This window comes from Accipiter gentilis, chromosome 14, assembly GCF_929443795.1.
Source record: "Accipiter gentilis chromosome 14, bAccGen1.1, whole genome shotgun sequence".
In the NCBI taxonomy this organism is placed as follows: domain Eukaryota; kingdom Metazoa; phylum Chordata; class Aves; order Accipitriformes; family Accipitridae; genus Astur; species Astur gentilis.
This window is the reverse complement of record NC_064893.1, coordinates 15,393,261-15,410,266: the sequence shown is the minus strand read 5'-3', so window position 1 is coordinate 15,410,266 and position 17,006 is coordinate 15,393,261. Positions and strand designations below refer to the sequence as shown.

At 37.8% G+C, this 17,006-nt stretch overlaps 1 protein-coding gene across 4 annotated transcripts in view; it reads right to left on the bottom strand.

Moving 5' to 3' along the window:
* Positions 1–5,601: 5,601 nt before the first annotated feature.
* NT5C3A (5'-nucleotidase, cytosolic IIIA) overlaps positions 5,602–17,006 on the bottom strand; it is a 28,717-nt gene continuing 17,312 nt past the window's right edge. For all 4 annotated transcript variants that reach the window (XM_049817192.1, XM_049817195.1, XM_049817194.1 and 1 more), the window contains 8 exons: positions 11,187–11,285; positions 10,669–10,738; positions 9,919–9,965; positions 9,431–9,516; positions 9,084–9,173; positions 7,665–7,827; positions 6,999–7,199; positions 5,602–6,235 (listed from right to left, as the gene is read on the bottom strand). In XM_049817192.1, coding sequence (XP_049673149.1) covers positions 6,134–6,235; positions 6,999–7,199; positions 7,665–7,827; positions 9,084–9,173; positions 9,431–9,516; positions 9,919–9,965; positions 10,669–10,738; positions 11,187–11,285 — 858 coding nt within the window. In that variant the 3' untranslated portion in view covers positions 5,602–6,133. The remainder of the gene's footprint in view (positions 6,236–6,998; positions 7,200–7,664; positions 7,828–9,083; positions 9,174–9,430; positions 9,517–9,918; positions 9,966–10,668; positions 10,739–11,186; positions 11,286–17,006) is intronic.

Genomic DNA, 17,006 nt, shown 5'->3' with positions numbered 1-17,006 from the left:
AATCTGGAGGCTGCCATTTTGGAAATGAAAATGCAGCTTTGGGGGAAAGCAGAGAATAAATGGAAAAACTTGCTGCAAAATAATTGTATTTATACTGGGCATTTACTTGCCCAGACATAGGCAACAGCGGCCAGGACTACCCGGCTACATTAGACTAAACTGCATAAAATCCAGAATTTTTTATTACTTAGGTAGACCCTGTCAGTTCTTTTCCCTTCTGTTGGCAGCTATCGGCTCCTACCTCAAAGGAAAGCTCCGGGCCACCTTCCCTCTCAGAAAAGGGTTGTACTTACGTTGAATCCTCTACCCATTGCTTCACATGGTGTGTAGCAGCCCTTCAAAAGTGAGGGCAGTCTGCCTGCCAATTAACCGAACCAGAGCTGGGGGAGCTGTCTGGGAAGTGAAATTGTGCTGGTATGGACTGGAAGAGCTCAGCCCAGCCCCTGCACCCCTAGCTCCAGCAATAAAAAAATCCCTCTACGTCACCACCCTGTTAGAAAGGGCAGCCTGTGGTGGATATGGATATAAGGGAAGTATTTTCTACCTGGAAATATAAAATAATTTTTTTTATGCATACTTTCTTCCCTACGTAACTGAGATAAATTATTTAGAAAAGTATATGGTAACTCTTTAAGGATCATTAATAGCGGATGAAAATGGATAGTTTAGCTAATGAGAGACTCTCCAGAAATCAGGCTGCTGCTACTCCTGTAATGAACAGCCAGGTGCTATTCTCAGAGCTGGGCAGCTGACTCCTCTTAGGCAGCTGGTTGATGAAAGGAAGCTGCCTGGAGTCAAGGCTGGGAATCACCTTCTGGATTGTCAGAGGCTCACTGGAAAGAAAAATGAACAAGGAACATGGGTATGTACCCAGAAAAATCCAGGTATTTACAAATATTTTTTCTGTCCTAACTTGACAGCAATGTTTTCTGCTGTGTAACTCTGCCTGTTCCAAGTATATTCAGAATTTATACTTAAATCAGAGTTTGCAGTTGTTGAACTCAAATATTTTTTTTTTCTGTGTGAAAAAATACTCAGATTTTCCTTTAAGCTTAAAAATGGCATATTTAGCTAGTACTTGGTGCAAGTTTTTGGCTCAGATCAGGACTATTAGTGTGTGTTTGACAGTAAGAGGGTATTTGAGCTGGCTGTAACACCCACTCAGAAGGAGGAAACATTTTTAGCTAAATAAAGGTCCCAAATACTTGACCTTGGACATGTGCTACAGACAGAACACATACTGTGAGTAGAGGGGAAAAAAAACACACCTCACAAATTCACTTAACTTTGCTGCTTATACCTTGCATTAAACTTTAGATATACTCTTTTGGCTATGGGAGAATGGTCTGGAAAACCTATGATACCTTTCTTTCCAAATTGAATCATAAATAAAATAAACTTTCAGGGTTGCAAAATGTTTCTGGTTAGAAATTTGATTTAGAAAGACATTCTGTGAATACTGTCTCTTTCCTAAAAGTGAATGCAGAATCTGGATAGCAATTACAAGAATTAGGCTTGCTGGAGAAGGATGGTTTAACTTGTAGCTGCAATGTAAATTTTGTTTGCAGTTAATTTTGCTTATGGTTTTGGAGAGGCAACTGATAGTATCAATTCTTATTTCTAGCCAACAGACTAGTGACAAAAAGATGGGATTTTGAAAAAGTGGAGGATATCTAAAAATGCATCTTGTGTTTTCCATTAACTACCATATAAGCAAGAGTTACAGTTGACAGCGGAATGTGAGATGATGAAAGGGTATTCATAATCTGTGGGTATTCATAATCTGTACCTCACTATGTAGGTTTACAAAATCAGACCTCCTGGTTCAGGTTGATCATATAAGTAACTGTATTCGCTAGAAAGCTATACATGTGGCATTTCAAGAAGTAAATTATTTGGTGTGCAGATACCCCTTGTACAGGAAATGGGTTCTATCAGATGACTGCAATGTGGCTTAGTTGCTCTTATGTCCTAGAAAAGGTTCACTGCTCTGGCAGACCCTTAACGTAGAATCTGAGACTGACAGGATTTAATGATAGAAGGAGAAAAGTGTGCTGGAGATCTTAACTTACCTGCCTCCTCGTTGAGAGGGTAAGAATCCTTTTCCTTAAGTGACTGTCGTTGCGGACTGAACGTTTGGTGACTGACCATTCGTCGTCCATCTGCTTGGAGGTGAGATGGGAAAATCTTCATTACATAATGCTCGAGAGATGGTTGTTTGATCTGAAATCCTCTACCAAGGCAAAGACTTTTAAGTGTCTGTGTAGTTGGGAAATCATCAAGGGATCACTTCTGATAAGCTTGGGCTCTAGGCAGTCTGAATACTCATTTCAGTAACTCAGATTAAGATGTAGATGGAGGTCTGTTTTGGTAACTGCTTTTAAAGATGTTGTCTAATCCTTTTCCATATTGCTCTGCTAGTGCTTTCCCATATGGTTTTGGTTGGGTTTTTTTGTGGTGGTGGTATTTTCTTTTTCTTTTAGTTGTGGGTGGGTTGAACAATGAGATCCTCATCATGCTGAAGGACTGATAGCTTGCTTCCTGTAGGGTTGGGTGAAGCTGAGGAAAAATTCTGGAGGGAGGATCAGTGAGTTTATGTGAAACCCTGAGGCAAGTTGGTTGAGAACACGGGGCAGTCCTGCCTTTCAGAAATACTACATAGAGACACCAGAATTGTCCCCTCCTTTTCACCGACGCTGGGATGGCCAGGGATATCCATTACGCTTGTAGCCAGAATGATCTTGTGCCAGGGAGTGTGTCGCTGACATATCTTGTGCTGTGGAGCTGTGGCTATTGGCCACTTTTCACATACTCTAAATTCTATCTGTTATCTGTATTCCAAAGGTAACCCGCCTGTAGACGGAAAATTTTGTCCCAGTGTAAACTTTGGGAGTCATGCCTGGTAATTTGCCCCTTGCAAATGGAGACTGGTTGAGTAAGCAGTGCATCCAAACACCTTGGTGTTTTTCAGAAGGCCTTTGCCTTTTGGACTTTTATTTGGCAGCTATGACAAAAGATCCAGCATGATTGCTTCTTTAAAAAATGAAAAAACTCCAAAACGAAGAATGACCTACCCTACCCCCCAAAAACCCCTTGATGTTAGCTCAGCTAACATAAATTCTGTAGGTGCCTAAAACCCAAAATGTAGAGTGTTAAAGAGATTGTGTCTGCTGACCTCCCCTGGAAACACTGTGGCATTCCTTGAGCACCTTGCCATGCCCAGGGTGGCACAGATCATGCTGCTGAGCGGGCAGCTCACACTGATGACCTGTGAGGAGTAATGCATAACACCGCCCTGCTTAGCTTGCTGGCAGTGCTGAAACTGTGGTGTAGGCAGAAGATAACTGCGCAGAAGGCTGCTCCCTCCCTTACAGTTTTGCAATACGACCATCCTGCCCTCCTCCCTGGCACAGGCAAACAAGGGAACAGGGAGAGAGGCCACAGGGACTGGGTGTGAAGGTTGGCTCGATGGCTCATCCAAGCAGGAGAGGAAAGGGAGAAAGTGTGTATCTTGTACATTGGGGAACATCCTTCCTGCCCCTCCTGGCTGGGTGTCCAGGGTGCCTGCCTGTGAGCCTCTCCTGTCCCACTATGGTTGGCATGCTCTAATACACTTCCTCCTGCTCTTCTGTGATGGCTTGGATAAAGCTGCTCTGTCCCTGGCTGCTCTGAGGCGGCCTGCTGCCCTTGCTTGTGACTCTGCCTACCCCAGGCAGCTGCTCACTCTGTAGCTCCCAGAGCTGCAGAATCTCCCCCGTTCAGCCGCGCTGCCACAAGTCCTTCTCACCTTCAGCCTGTTCTGTGCAGTGTCTCCCACCCGACCAGTCTTTGCTCCTGTCAGCCACACATCAACTGCAGCACCTGCTGCTGCTGGGCACTTGATTTTGGGTGCATGTGTATGAGAGAGATGGTGAATAGCAGCAATCTTGATGCCACTGACTCAGCAGCTGTCACTAATGTTTTCAAGCTCTCCTTGTCTTCTGGCTTTGGCAGGCCAGGGCTGAGGCAGCTGCTGCTCCCATCTCCTCCTGTCACTGGCACTGTCAGGGCACTTTCAGCTCTCCCAGTCTGCTGCTGTCTGAGTCATGGCTCTCAAATGGAAGGCAGCCAAGACACTATCCTCTCCCCAGTTGTCTTAAGGTTTAAGTGGTTTTCTGCTCAAATGGACAGCTTCTAAGGCTCCTGCTTCTGGGGATCTAGCTGCCCCTGTGCCAGGAGTAGGAAACTGGATGACTGTAGACTGTATACAAGGAGGACATCATCCCTCAAACAGTCTTTGCCTGTTCAGATACAGGCTGGAATTTCTGAAAGGTCCCTATGCTCAGCAGTTCCCTGCCAGCACAGCATGTGCAACGTTATTATGAAAGGATGCTCACACTGCCTCAGATTGTGCATCAAGCCTCTGCCATGCATTCAGAATACAGGGATGATTTAATTTCAGTTTACCACAGAGGATGCAGAGGTGGGGTAAGGAAACTAACCCCCCTGCCTTGCCACCTTGGAAGGTTCTAGCAGGTGTGGTAACAGATGTAAGTCTGCTCATTTGGAAAAAATGTGACTGGTGCTACTGAGACAGAATTTAGAGAACAGACCACAGGTTGGATGGAAAGAGGCCACTTCTTAAGGTGTGTATGACTTGTTGGTGGGAAAGAATGCAGATCTAGGCTCTCTCATATTTTCATTACAATTCCTCAGGGAATGGAAGATGGCACAGTCCCTGCTGTATGTAAATGAAAGCAAAGGGGAACAATGACTATATTGCATGTTAGGGAAGTTGTATGATTGCCTCTATTAATGAATAGAGCTAGTACAGCTGAGACCTCTTAGGACCAGGGTCACAACACCATCTTTAACTTCTGCAACATATTAGATCAAGCTTCCAAAGCTGCGTCTGTAGTAAGCTGTATCATTCTGTACACGATGCTGAGAGGTACTGTAATGTGTTCAGTACAGGGGAAATACTTTCTGAAGAATTTTTCTACGATGAAGGTGGTTAGGCGCCAGCACAGGTTGCCCAGAGAGGTGGTAGATGCCCCATCCCTGGAAACATTCAAGGTCAGGCTGGATGGGGCTTGGAGCAACCTGATCTAGTTGATGTCCCTGCTCATTGCAGGAGGGGTTGGATGAGATGACCTTTAAAGGTCCCTTCCAATCCAGACTATTCTATGATTTTATGAGGATTCAGTAGGTGTTTAAACAGAGAGGACTTGCATAATGAAGCGAGAAGAGCTTGGTGCTATGATGATACTTGGACTTACAGTTTGCAGACAGTGGGAATGTGACTTAAAGGCAGTCTGGAGAGGTGTTCCTTAAGTGCTTCTGAGGCATGGGGCTGGTAGCAAGAAAACTTGGTTTTGCAAGACGGCTAAGCCAGCTTTTAAAATCCAAGATTAAGATCTAGCTTTGTTTTGATTTTCTGTGCCTGGAGCAGCTCACTGAGAATTGCAAGAGAAATTATTTCAGATGAGCTATGCTAGCTTTGACATGAAACATCAGCCTAGAAGTGGAGCAGCAGACAAAATAAGATCTGAAAAGGGGCTGAAGTTACAGCTGTGTACTATTAGCTTGTGAAACTATCTGTTGCTACAAATATGTAAGAAACACTTTGCCTGAATTGGGTGAATAAAGCATTTTTACTGAAGAAAAATATATGTATGAAAAAATACTGTGGCAGTCTGTAGCATATAAGTAAGATCCTTCAAAGTACAGCTGAGACTGAAGTATCTTTGAAAGAAAAGGCAACACAAATGTGCACGCTGCTTATTCATAGAATGTTTACATCTTCAATTTTACAAAATAGCCACATTTTCTAAAATGCTCCTCTGAAATGCCTGATTAAAAGACAGTGAACCATAGTATCCCATCAGCAGCAGTTTATCACATCTATAAATCCAATTTAAATATAGTTATAACAGGAGTGTGAGACAATAAAGAACAGCATAAGAGCCGTAAAAGGAGCTTATAGTTGACAATGGATTCCATATATATATTTCAAAATACCAAAAAGAAGATAAAAGTTTTAAATTAAATTAAACAGTTCTGTAAATGAGTAATAAACACATATAAGACAGCACATGTGTGCTCTTCTGTCCAGTTGCCTCCTGGAAGGAATGGAGTGACTTGAGACTGCAATTTACAGGATTTTCTGTAGGATGGAGTTGGCAACTTCCAGGGATTCATCTTTCACCAAGACAATATCATAAGAGTCCATGTATTTTTCCAAAAGCTCATCTACCTAATTGCAAAAGGGATAAAGACAAAGACCCACTTAGTTATACAACTAATTTCTGAAAGAGTTTTTGTCATTAAAATACTGCCCAGTCTTTCCACCAAATTCAAGGAATGAGCCATGCAAACTTGTTATCGCTCCTACGAGTGAATTCCACAGGATGACAGCGTAGGAGTAGCCTGACATAACTGTGTGCGCATTACAGGATATAACACCTCATATTTATTCCAGGATCTTGCACATAAAGAAACTGAAAGAAAAACTACTACCTCAGCTTCCCAAAAGGCAGAGAGAAATAGAAAACTGAAGTTTTGTCTCTCCTGAATGCAAACGGATGTGCATTATAACTTAGCAAACAATCAGTTTTGTGTCACCTCAAAAAAATCCCAACCCTAAAACAGGAGACACGGCCTAAATCTGTTATTCGGAAGATTTATAATTTTGCTCAATTATCAATCCAGTATTGAAAGGAGCGGGAGGAGGCACAGGAATTTAAGAGAATTAATTTTTTTAGCCTCTGAATTTTACTTCTCAACAAAAATACCTTTTTGGAACTAGTTCAGTACAAAAACCAAAGCAATTTACATTTGAGTTTTTGTAGCTTATGGGTTAGAAAAAAACTGAAGGCAAGAAATCCATAAAAAATGTTTAAAATCTCCAAACAAATATGGGCCAAACACTTGGTTTGATATCTGAAGCTTATTACAATGAACCTGTTTAACTCACAATGTTTCACTCAAAGTTTACAAGGTTAGATAAGGCTACTTACTTTATCATTGAGATAGCCGATCTTAAGAATGTGTTCAACATTTGCTACTCCATCTGCCATACTCAAGTCTCCTTGAGAATCACCCAGCAGTATGATATTACTGTTGTCTTTCAGTTGTTTGAAGTACTCTGTATTCTTCAAGGCACCATCATGTTTGTTGTAAACATGAATCAATTCTCCTTTAAATCCTTTTAATATTCCCTATTAAAAAACCCACTGAAGTTATTTCTAATATCACATAGGCAAGATAGAACCTAGAATGAAATAGGTGATATTACTGTTGAACTAACACTGAACTATGTAATCTCTAATGATGAACAAGATAAATTACTGTTAAATAATGTAATGACTGTAATAGCACTGTTAAGACTAGGCAGAGAGCGATCCTTCCTGCTTGGAGGAGTAGCGCTGTACTGGGCTGAGTGTGAGGTTGCTGTTAAAAGAAATGAATGGTATCTTAGTCACACCATGCTAACAGTGTTTGAACTGTTATCTTCTGCTTGTTTTTTGCCTGTGAGAGTGCTGAGTAATCAATTCTCATTTGCTATATGGCAGGGTAGATGGCTACATCTGTTGCATTAAAATGTTCATCTTGTAGTATATATAAATAGCTACTAAATACCACAAAGAGTCATGTTTGATAAGAATGTGTTATTTCATACATACATGTTCATCAAAATCCATGAAATTGGAAACCACTTTGATATTGGAATGGTAGACCCCAGCCTGGTGGATGACTTCCTCAAGAATGTCCCCAATCCCAGCAGAAAATATGAACACAGGAATATTATGTTCACTGAGTTTATCAAAGAAGTTCTCATATCCTTCTCTGCAACACAGAATGTAAATACAAATCAAATCTCAAACAAAGCAAGCAAAAAAATGTCTGAGTTTTCAGAAGACATTAATGTCATCTTTGGAAAAGAAAATTCATTTTCCCTGAGCATCTCACAATTTCTTTTATTGCACCTTTTCAGGTTAGCAATAACCATCAACCTAACACAAGGCATATAGTTTTAGCAAGAAACTTCTGCATCAAGCCGTTTGGTCTTGATCTGTATAATTTTTTTCCCCAAGAACCTCTAATTGTGTTTTAAAGACTTAAAAACACTTCCCCCACCCCAAACACCCCAGAACAAGCAAGCAACTACTAGAACTCTCTCTAGTTACTATCAGGCTGTACATTTCTTTTCAATCTTCCTTGCTTAAATATTTTGCTTTCTGTAGGGTTATTACCATAAAACTAATTTTGTTTTGTTTTTAAATCCTGAAAACATTTATTGTCACTCTTCCCTGAAAGTTTTTTAGTACTCAATCAAAACTATGTATAGTATTCCAGGAACAAGATAATATTATCTCTATACACCTTCTCCACACAGACATTGATAGGTAGAATTTTACATTTAAAAAAAAAAAAAATTATCACAGAAATTTTTGAGGGAATTTTAGCTTGTGAATGAAGATTCAACCCACGTGGACTTAGGCTTTCAAACAGGCAGAGATGGTATACTTGTCTGTTTTGCGAAAGATAAGAATTTAGTCAGTATGATAAACAAACACTATTTTTTTGGTAGTCCAAAATTTACAGACAATTTTGGAGAACTTTAAAAGCGATGCGAGCCAGAGCACATTTCAAGCAAGGACTTTGTTGGATTTTAAACTTGCCTTTAGCCATAGAGGAAGAATAATATTTAATATAACATGTGAGACATATTCCTCAAGATGCTGCATTTTTATCTCACAGGGAATGTTTTTTAAAGGAACAATGTTGAACTCTATATTCCCCTTATAAAAAAGTGTCACCAGTGCAAGTTCAAGAGGATGAAAGTCTACAGAAATGAAGCTTGTACAGATGGGACTAAAAAAAAAAGTTTCAGATCTCTAGTTTATAGTGTGATCATTGTGGGCATTTAGCCACAAGATATCAATAAATTGGGAGCATAAAGAGCTCACTATGTTCCAAGATTAAGGTGTCCCATTCTCAGAAATGTGGTGGTTTCTCCCCCCCCCCCCCCCTCCCCCCCCCAAGTAAGAATCTACAGAAAACTCTCCAAAAGAGTATTGTTCAAGTCAAAAAGAACTTACTTCAGCATAACATCAGATTCCCTCACAATTTCTGCAAACTTATCTTTTTGTAAGCCTTGTTCAATGAGTAGTGCATGAGATTTATTGTACCTAGAATAGAAACAAAAAATGGGTTGAAATTGACTTATTAAGATTCACCTTTCCTCAAATCTCATGATGAAAAGCATCCTGTATGGTTAATTCTTGCTTATTCAAGTTAAGAGCAAAGCAAAACCAGTTGTTGCACAATACTCAGACATTAATTCATTTAATGTGTTAGCTAAAAGCTAATTACTGCCATTAATTTGCTTTTAAAAGCTTATTAAATCTAATCTTAGTACAATTTGAAGATGGGAGGTGTCTCTTACCATTCTACCATATATGGATATTTTTCTTCAATAGTGAGAGCTGGATCAATTTCAATAGCATAATAGGTTTCTTTCAGCTGCAATAACTGAAAGGAAAAAAACTATCAGATGTTTAATGTATTTTAATAAAATAACACTTGGTATTTGATTTAACCAATCAAAGTAACTTTCTTCATTCTGATTACATTATTTAGATAAAATGGAGTCTGAAATACTCTTTGAACAAAGAATTAGCTTGTAAATATATCTAAGAAGAAAAAGTGGCTGCTAGTAAACTGAACTACATGCTACTAACAAGAATACAAATATTTCTGTTGACTTCTATTAGTGATGGGATGTCTTGCAGCCAGTGAGAGAGCTCAGAGAGCTTTAAGGATTTGAAAGTATCCCTTGTCTTGTCATGCTGTGTAATTCAACACACAGTACAGCCAATGAATACTAACAGTTGTCTGTACAACAAACCAATAGCTAGCAGGTTTTCCATTTACCTTCTTCCGACATTCCTCTGTAATGAGCTTAGAGTTATCAATGATGTCTGGAGGGTGGAAAAAAAAAAAGTGTTAAACAACATGGTATATTTATTTTACTTTGCTCTACAACACTGTAAATGGCATGGATGACAATGTTTGATGACATACTACTATGTTTCCTCAGAATTTTTCTTACCAGCAACCAGTAAAAGGCACATTTTCCTTCATAAACATGAAGATGTCCTTCCCTCATCTCTGAATTAAAAGCTCAATTAAAAGCTCTCTAACCTGTTTCTTGAGATTTAGCTGTTTCTGAAATCATCATGAGGCATCCTATGTGTTTTAGAATTCCCACTTCCATTAGTATATGGATTTTCTTTGTTTGTTCTAAAAGGCTATGGGATAAAAATATCAAGAATTCTGAGGAGTTTACTATCTGGTTCTTGCAGGCATCAGGACTATTATGGGCTCTTAAAAAATAAAAGTCAACCCTACCATATCAAGCCACCAACATCTTATAGTTCAGAACTTAATGTTTTAATTGTGAATGACAATTTATCTGATTATAATTCATACAGATTGTGATTAAAATACGTATACATAAAACCACATATAGACAGTCACTAGAATACTTCATTAGAATGTACAGGTTAGGTAACAAGTCAATATAAAATCTCATATTAGGGAACAAATTGGACAGAAAAATAAAATCTAGGAAAAACTCAAAGGCGTGAACAATCCATATTAAAAAAAAAAAAAAGTACTCACTATGACAAGTTGGACATCTTTTTCCATTGTAGGAAAATCTACTTAATGTCATATCAAAATCTGTTATAATCTATTTAAGGAAAGAAAAAGCAAAACTGTCTTACAACACGGAGGGATAAAATAAAGAATGGCTAGAAATTCTGAACGATCAACAATAGTTGCAGCTGAGTATCATGTGTCACAGAAATCTCCCTATTCTATTGAACTATTGTAATGTAAGCTAGAATATCCCACATGAATAACTTTTTTTCTAACAAGCCTGTTTTTCTAATTCCTTTGGTCAGAATATTTCCTGAAATTACTAAGCTTATATGTTTATTTCACTTACTTAACTAGTGTCTGGTTGAATTACAGTTGAGTCAACAAGGGCTATTAAAAGAGTTAACAGATGCCTATGTTTTGGAGATTTCTTGAAGACTGACTTCTGTTATATACATGTATTCTTAAAATCTTTTGGCATAGAACAAAAATCACGTTTGCTTTCATTCCGAACTGGTTGCACCTTCTACTGTCTTTACCTGAAGCTTGGCAGCTCCACCTTTGATGAGGCCACAAATAATTTCCTCTACTCTTCCTGGGTCCTTAATATGGACAGTCTTCTTCTGAAATTCTGGCATCTGTGAAGAGTTAAGAACAAAGACAGAAATATACTTACAGAGGAAAACTTACTAGGTAATACCAGCTATCCATCAAATTGGAAGATCTGTATCTATAAAGTTTCATGTGACATCAAGACATGCTCAGGACAGGAAGGCAAGTTAAGAGTATGAAGATACAGAAAATACTCTGGATATATTAACTGACAACTGCGTACAATTCTGTTTGCTCTCGACATCTGTTTTCATTTCCTTTCCTAATACTAAATTATTCAGTAAGCTGACACTCACAGAAAAGATAATTGTATTTGTAGGAAATAAGGGAGATACATAGAAACAGGACATATGGGATCACTTTGTGGTTCAAGTATGTCACTGGGAGATGGTGAACCTGAAAACTAGCTCTTTGTGCAATTAATAGGCTCTTAAAGTTTCAACATAGATAAAGAAGACAGGCTGATTTTAGACACCTGTTTCTTTTGTTGAGAACGCTGCATGTGTCAACTGAGTATTCCAAGGCTGTAGAGTAAATAATTCCTGCTCCCTAGCCAGTTCATCAATCATTTTCTATTACCTATTTTACTGCACATTTTTGAACAAACACGTGCTATCCCATCACATATTCCTTTTGTTTCTTGAATATTATGATAAATGCTGAATTTGGTAAAAAAGAAAAAAAACCCCAACCAACACAAACCCCCACCGCTCCCCAAACAACACCCTCCCTGCCAAGTCTTTGCTTACTTTAAAAGTTTCTCTTCAACCTTGCAGAAATCATAAAAGAAGTACTTATTGACAGAAATTTCCCAATTTAGTATGTATTTCCTTCTTTTATAATCATGTATGGACTCTCTTTAAAGCAAAGGCATCAGACATTTGCAATCTGTCTACAAGGGGATTTATGAGTAGTCAATTTTATTTTCTGCACACAGAACTTCAAAGATGATGAAGTGCTAGGAATTATATTTTTCACATTCTGATCATTCAGCTTTTCTAGCATGTAATTTTTGCTGCAATGAGCTAAATAAAATCTAAAACAAACAAACAAAAAAAAAAGGCAGCTTCTATTTCCAGACACATTTCTGGAACCAGAGTTTTCATATCACCAATTGTCACGCAACGCTTTCTTCCTGCTCTTGATGCTACTAAGCCTTTTGTTAATTAGCAACAACTGCCTTGCAGTCAAATTGCAATTAGGTTATCATTTAAGAAAAAGATGACGTTTTAAAGTCTTGCAAACACATGTTTTTGTAATGGAAAAGACACTGGTGTGTCAGGGAAAAGACGGAACTGGAGAAGCCTTTAAGTATTGGCTCTAGTCCACTCTGCCCTCAGGTAGAAGCAAACTATTACAGCTACATCATTCTCAGCAGATACTTGTCTAAGCCATTCTTCAAAATCTCCACTGACATATTCCTCATTTTCCTCAACTATGTATTTTAGTGCTCAACTACCTTCATGTTCAGAAAAGTTTGCTTAATCTCTATTTAACCTTCCTTACTGTAATTTTAGGTCATTCATCTTCAAGGAAAGTATTCTTTTTCACAGGTGCCCGCTGGATATTTTTCCCTTCTTCCTAACTAAAGAACCCCACTTTCTTCAATCTTCTTTTGCAGAGCACAATTTTCTAAACCTCTGACAATTCTTGGTGTTGTCCTAGCCCACCCATTTGAATCATATAATTCTTGAAACACAGCATCCCTAACTGTGGGTATAACCTTTCTGCTCTGCTCCAAAAAGGCCTCAGCTGAAGGGCGACTTTGGCCCATGTCTTCAGATAATACCTTTGCATACATGTCTGAATACACTTGCTTCGTTAGTAGTAATACGGTGAAAATGATTCAAATTCAGTTGGTAATGGTCAAGTAGTCTTCAAAATTACTCCTAGGCAGAAACAGGTAGTTGCACAAAGTGCTAGATTTTACATTTAGTCTTGCTGGATTGTATCTTTTCTTCCACATCAGTGCTCCCATTTTTGAATATAACAATTCTAATCCACAGTATGCTTACTGCTACTTTCTGGCTGATATCCTCAAAGACACTAATGAAAACAGAAAATATAAATCCTTCTAAAACCCTAATTGTGAGTCTCTGATAATTTTTTAAGGTTTTCTACCCATCCAAAAAGTTTCACCTATACCAGAATATCTTGCCAAAAATTGTTAAGTCATGACAGGGTATTTACTACTACTTTGCTTTTTAAGTCTCATAAAGAAACAAACTGCATTAATTTCACTTAGTTTGGAAGATTTAAGGTTTTCCTTTGACATCCTATGGCAAAGACATTTTCTGCAAAAGTTGTACCTCCTAAACTAAGACAGTTGTTCTCTGTGTGGTTGCAGTGCCTTGCTACTTTTATTAGCACAGCAAATTCAAAAATGTTACATTAGGATTGGCTTCCAACTATCAGCTACATCCCAGGTTGGGAATCATTGAGAAAGCTAGTGAGTGTTAACAAAAAATAAAATTTCTGGAAAATAGCCATTAAAGAATTGCCTAATCTTTTGAGAAATAAATTTACAAATCACTTAAAGATATTTATTCACAATTATCAGCAGATCTAGCTTCATGAAATAAAACATTAACAATCTGCAACTCTTTAAAGGTGTTCTATGGTATTTCTTTTGTATGTTATACAGTGCTGGTAAACAAAAGTAAACTTACCACTTGTTTGGTGGGTATCCAGCATTTTTTCTCTATAATGAAAGATAATGCAATTTGACTATGCTTTGTAATTTTTTCACTGTAAATTGACTAATCTAATTCCTTTGTCTTTCAGGAGGCAAATGATATATGTATTTTTAGACTTGGAATACAAAAACTGAAGTGAAATCTAAATGCATGCTTTTGTAAGAAGTAGTTCAAACATTGTTTGGTTTACTTAGGAAGTCTGTTGCTTAGTATCTAATATAACAGATTTAAACAGAACATATATTGGGAGAGATGGAGAGATCAGAGGGAGAGACTGTATGAGGAAATTTGGATTGTTTGCTACTGTTTTATTCCAGACTGAGGCCTTTTTTAAGTTTCTGAAACAACCTGAGGAAAAACCTCTTTAGTAAACACTTTAGTAGATGATGTTAAACAAGACATGGCTTAAGATTTTAAGTATGATGAAAGCTTCCTGCTTTGATGTTGTAAACTGATACTCCTACTCAAGATCAGATTTTAAGGTTCATTTATTTCTAATACATCTTTCATTTTTACACAAGAATTGAAGTCAGATGAAGAGTATTTTAGTTCAGGGGAAAAAAAGAAAGCGTCTTCTGCAGTGAGTATAACCCAGATGATTTCAGTCTCACAAGCACTTTAATAGGCAAACCGAAGTCTTCATTATGGATACGGCATCTGATAAAGCCTCAGACAAATATGGTTAGTTGAAATAGCCACTGTCCCCATCACTAGTACCTTGTATTCATATTTGCAAGTGAATGTTAAATAGCAATTCTTTTATTTAGGCTTTATCATTATTATATTAGAAGTAAATGAAACTGTCTAATGAACAGTCACCAGTTTTCTGGCAAACTGTCTCCTTCAATGTCTTACACTTCTGCCCAGTCCAGCTGTTGTCTTTTTTGTTGTATGTTTGCTATTCTTCAGAGTTGAAAGAGATAAGCAGATTCAAGCTGGAAAGAACTGGTAAGGCAGATTAAACAACAAAGAGTGAAAAAATGCTAATAAGAAAAGTTCAGTCAATTTGATAAAATTTGTGTTTCTGTTAGTTGTTTAAGAAAGGTCTAGGAGTCAACTTGGTATACACAAAAGGGCCAAAATTCTGATGCACCAGTTGACTGGGAAGAACACATATAGAGAAACAGCGAAACAAAAATCTCCACAGCACCTAACAAAGGCAAGAAAGCTTGTCAGAGCAAGGAGCTTCTACAAGCACAGGAAAAGGAATTCATATTTCATTGTGACATCTGAAAGTACATCATATTGAAACACTTAAGTGTCCCTATTTATTCTGTCATTTTATGAAAGTGTGAGAAGACTTTTGCTTTCTTACCAAGGACATCTATGTGTTATTGAAATAGCTCAGAGGCTGGTATCTCTCTTAAAACACATGTTAAACGATGACAACTCCCAAAGGTAATTTGTGGTTGGCACATACACTGGCCACAAATACATTTAAGTTTCTAGTCTCTGTCATTTTTAAGGACCCTTCAAAGAGAAGCAAGGAGAACAAAACTGGAAAAGGTTATTTGAAAGGTTGAGCTTAACTGGATTTATGGCAAGGGAAGAAAGATCTGCTTGTTTATGATAGCTACAAAAGAATTTCCTACATCCTTATTCCAGTTACCTGCTACCTGTTAGAGTCGTACGTTAAAGAATTAACAGTAATGGAGTCACGCATGTTTGGAAATCCCTCAGTCCTACAAACCACAGAATGGGTCATTTACAACAAGGATAGTTCTGAAAATTACAAGTCTACTTAGTACATGAGACATGCATCTTTGTAGCTGGGTTAAATGAAGAGGAAAAGTATTTACTGTAAAGACTGTACTGAATTCTAGTTTTGAAATATAGTTTCTTATATACAATTGGATAGTAGAAGTGCAAACAGATGCTTTTATGTTGTATCTGGGTGCTGCTTATGTATGTAGTTTTCTTAGTATTTGAGACAGCGCATATCTAAGTGCATGCTGTGTCAGTTCGATTATAAAACAAGAGCTGGTGATAATCACTCAAATGGAAGGCAGGTATCTAAGTGAATTCACAGCTGTCATAATAGGCATTTCCAATCAGGTATCCTAGGGAATTAATAACTGATTGTGTGCACAAGGTGTAATGTCATCTTCTGGAGTTAAGATTATACTGAACTTTTGAATCCACTGAGAGCTAGAGGTAGAGCAGTTACTTCCCTCCCCCTATCCAGTAAAACAACAATGTAAGTCCCTATGATTAAAAAAAAAAATAATATAGAAAGATTAAAAAATAATGTCTAATAAAAAAGGAAACTTAATATAAAGGACGACTGTGGCACCTTCTGTTTTTTCATTATCTGCAATTTTAAGTTAGGAAGGATGAGCTGATGAGTGACTTGCTATCTTAACTACATGGAGATATGGCTCATTTCACAGTCAAATCTAGATACACAGCCTGAAATATTACTAGTAATAACTAAAAATATAAGAGGTTATCATCATAAGTCTGCTAAGTAATGCTTTGACCAAGGACACAAAAAAATGGGGCAAAGTATTTTTATACTGATACCCTGTAAGCCTACACTACTTGGCAAATACAAAGTTTTCTTATTTTGCAAAGACTAATCTGGTATGGATGCCTCCCAAAAATCACTGCTAAGAAAACACCCCGTATTATGGGTGGATAAAATTTTAAAGGAACTTCTCTATAATTCTCAATGATTGATAGAGTACTTTGTTAGGTGTCAGTAATTCTGAATAATAGTAAGAACTGTTCTCACACTTACAGACATATTAAAAATACTCTGCAAAAGTTCAGATGACCATAACATCATAAAAGTGGTAAGACAATGAATAAGAACTAGCTGTAATACTATTGACAGTATGTGAATTTTGATTATCACACAATTTCTTTTTTTCTACTTTGTTGGTAAACCTGCCTTAGACTAGACTAGGTTCCAAACCTATAAACTTTTGATACAGAGGAGACACAAGGGTGGGCTGTCAAGGAGAGGGAACTATTAATGTTACTTCTGAACAAGGAAAATGCAAATCAAAGTGATAAAATGGATAGGATTCAATTATTTGTAAAGTTTAT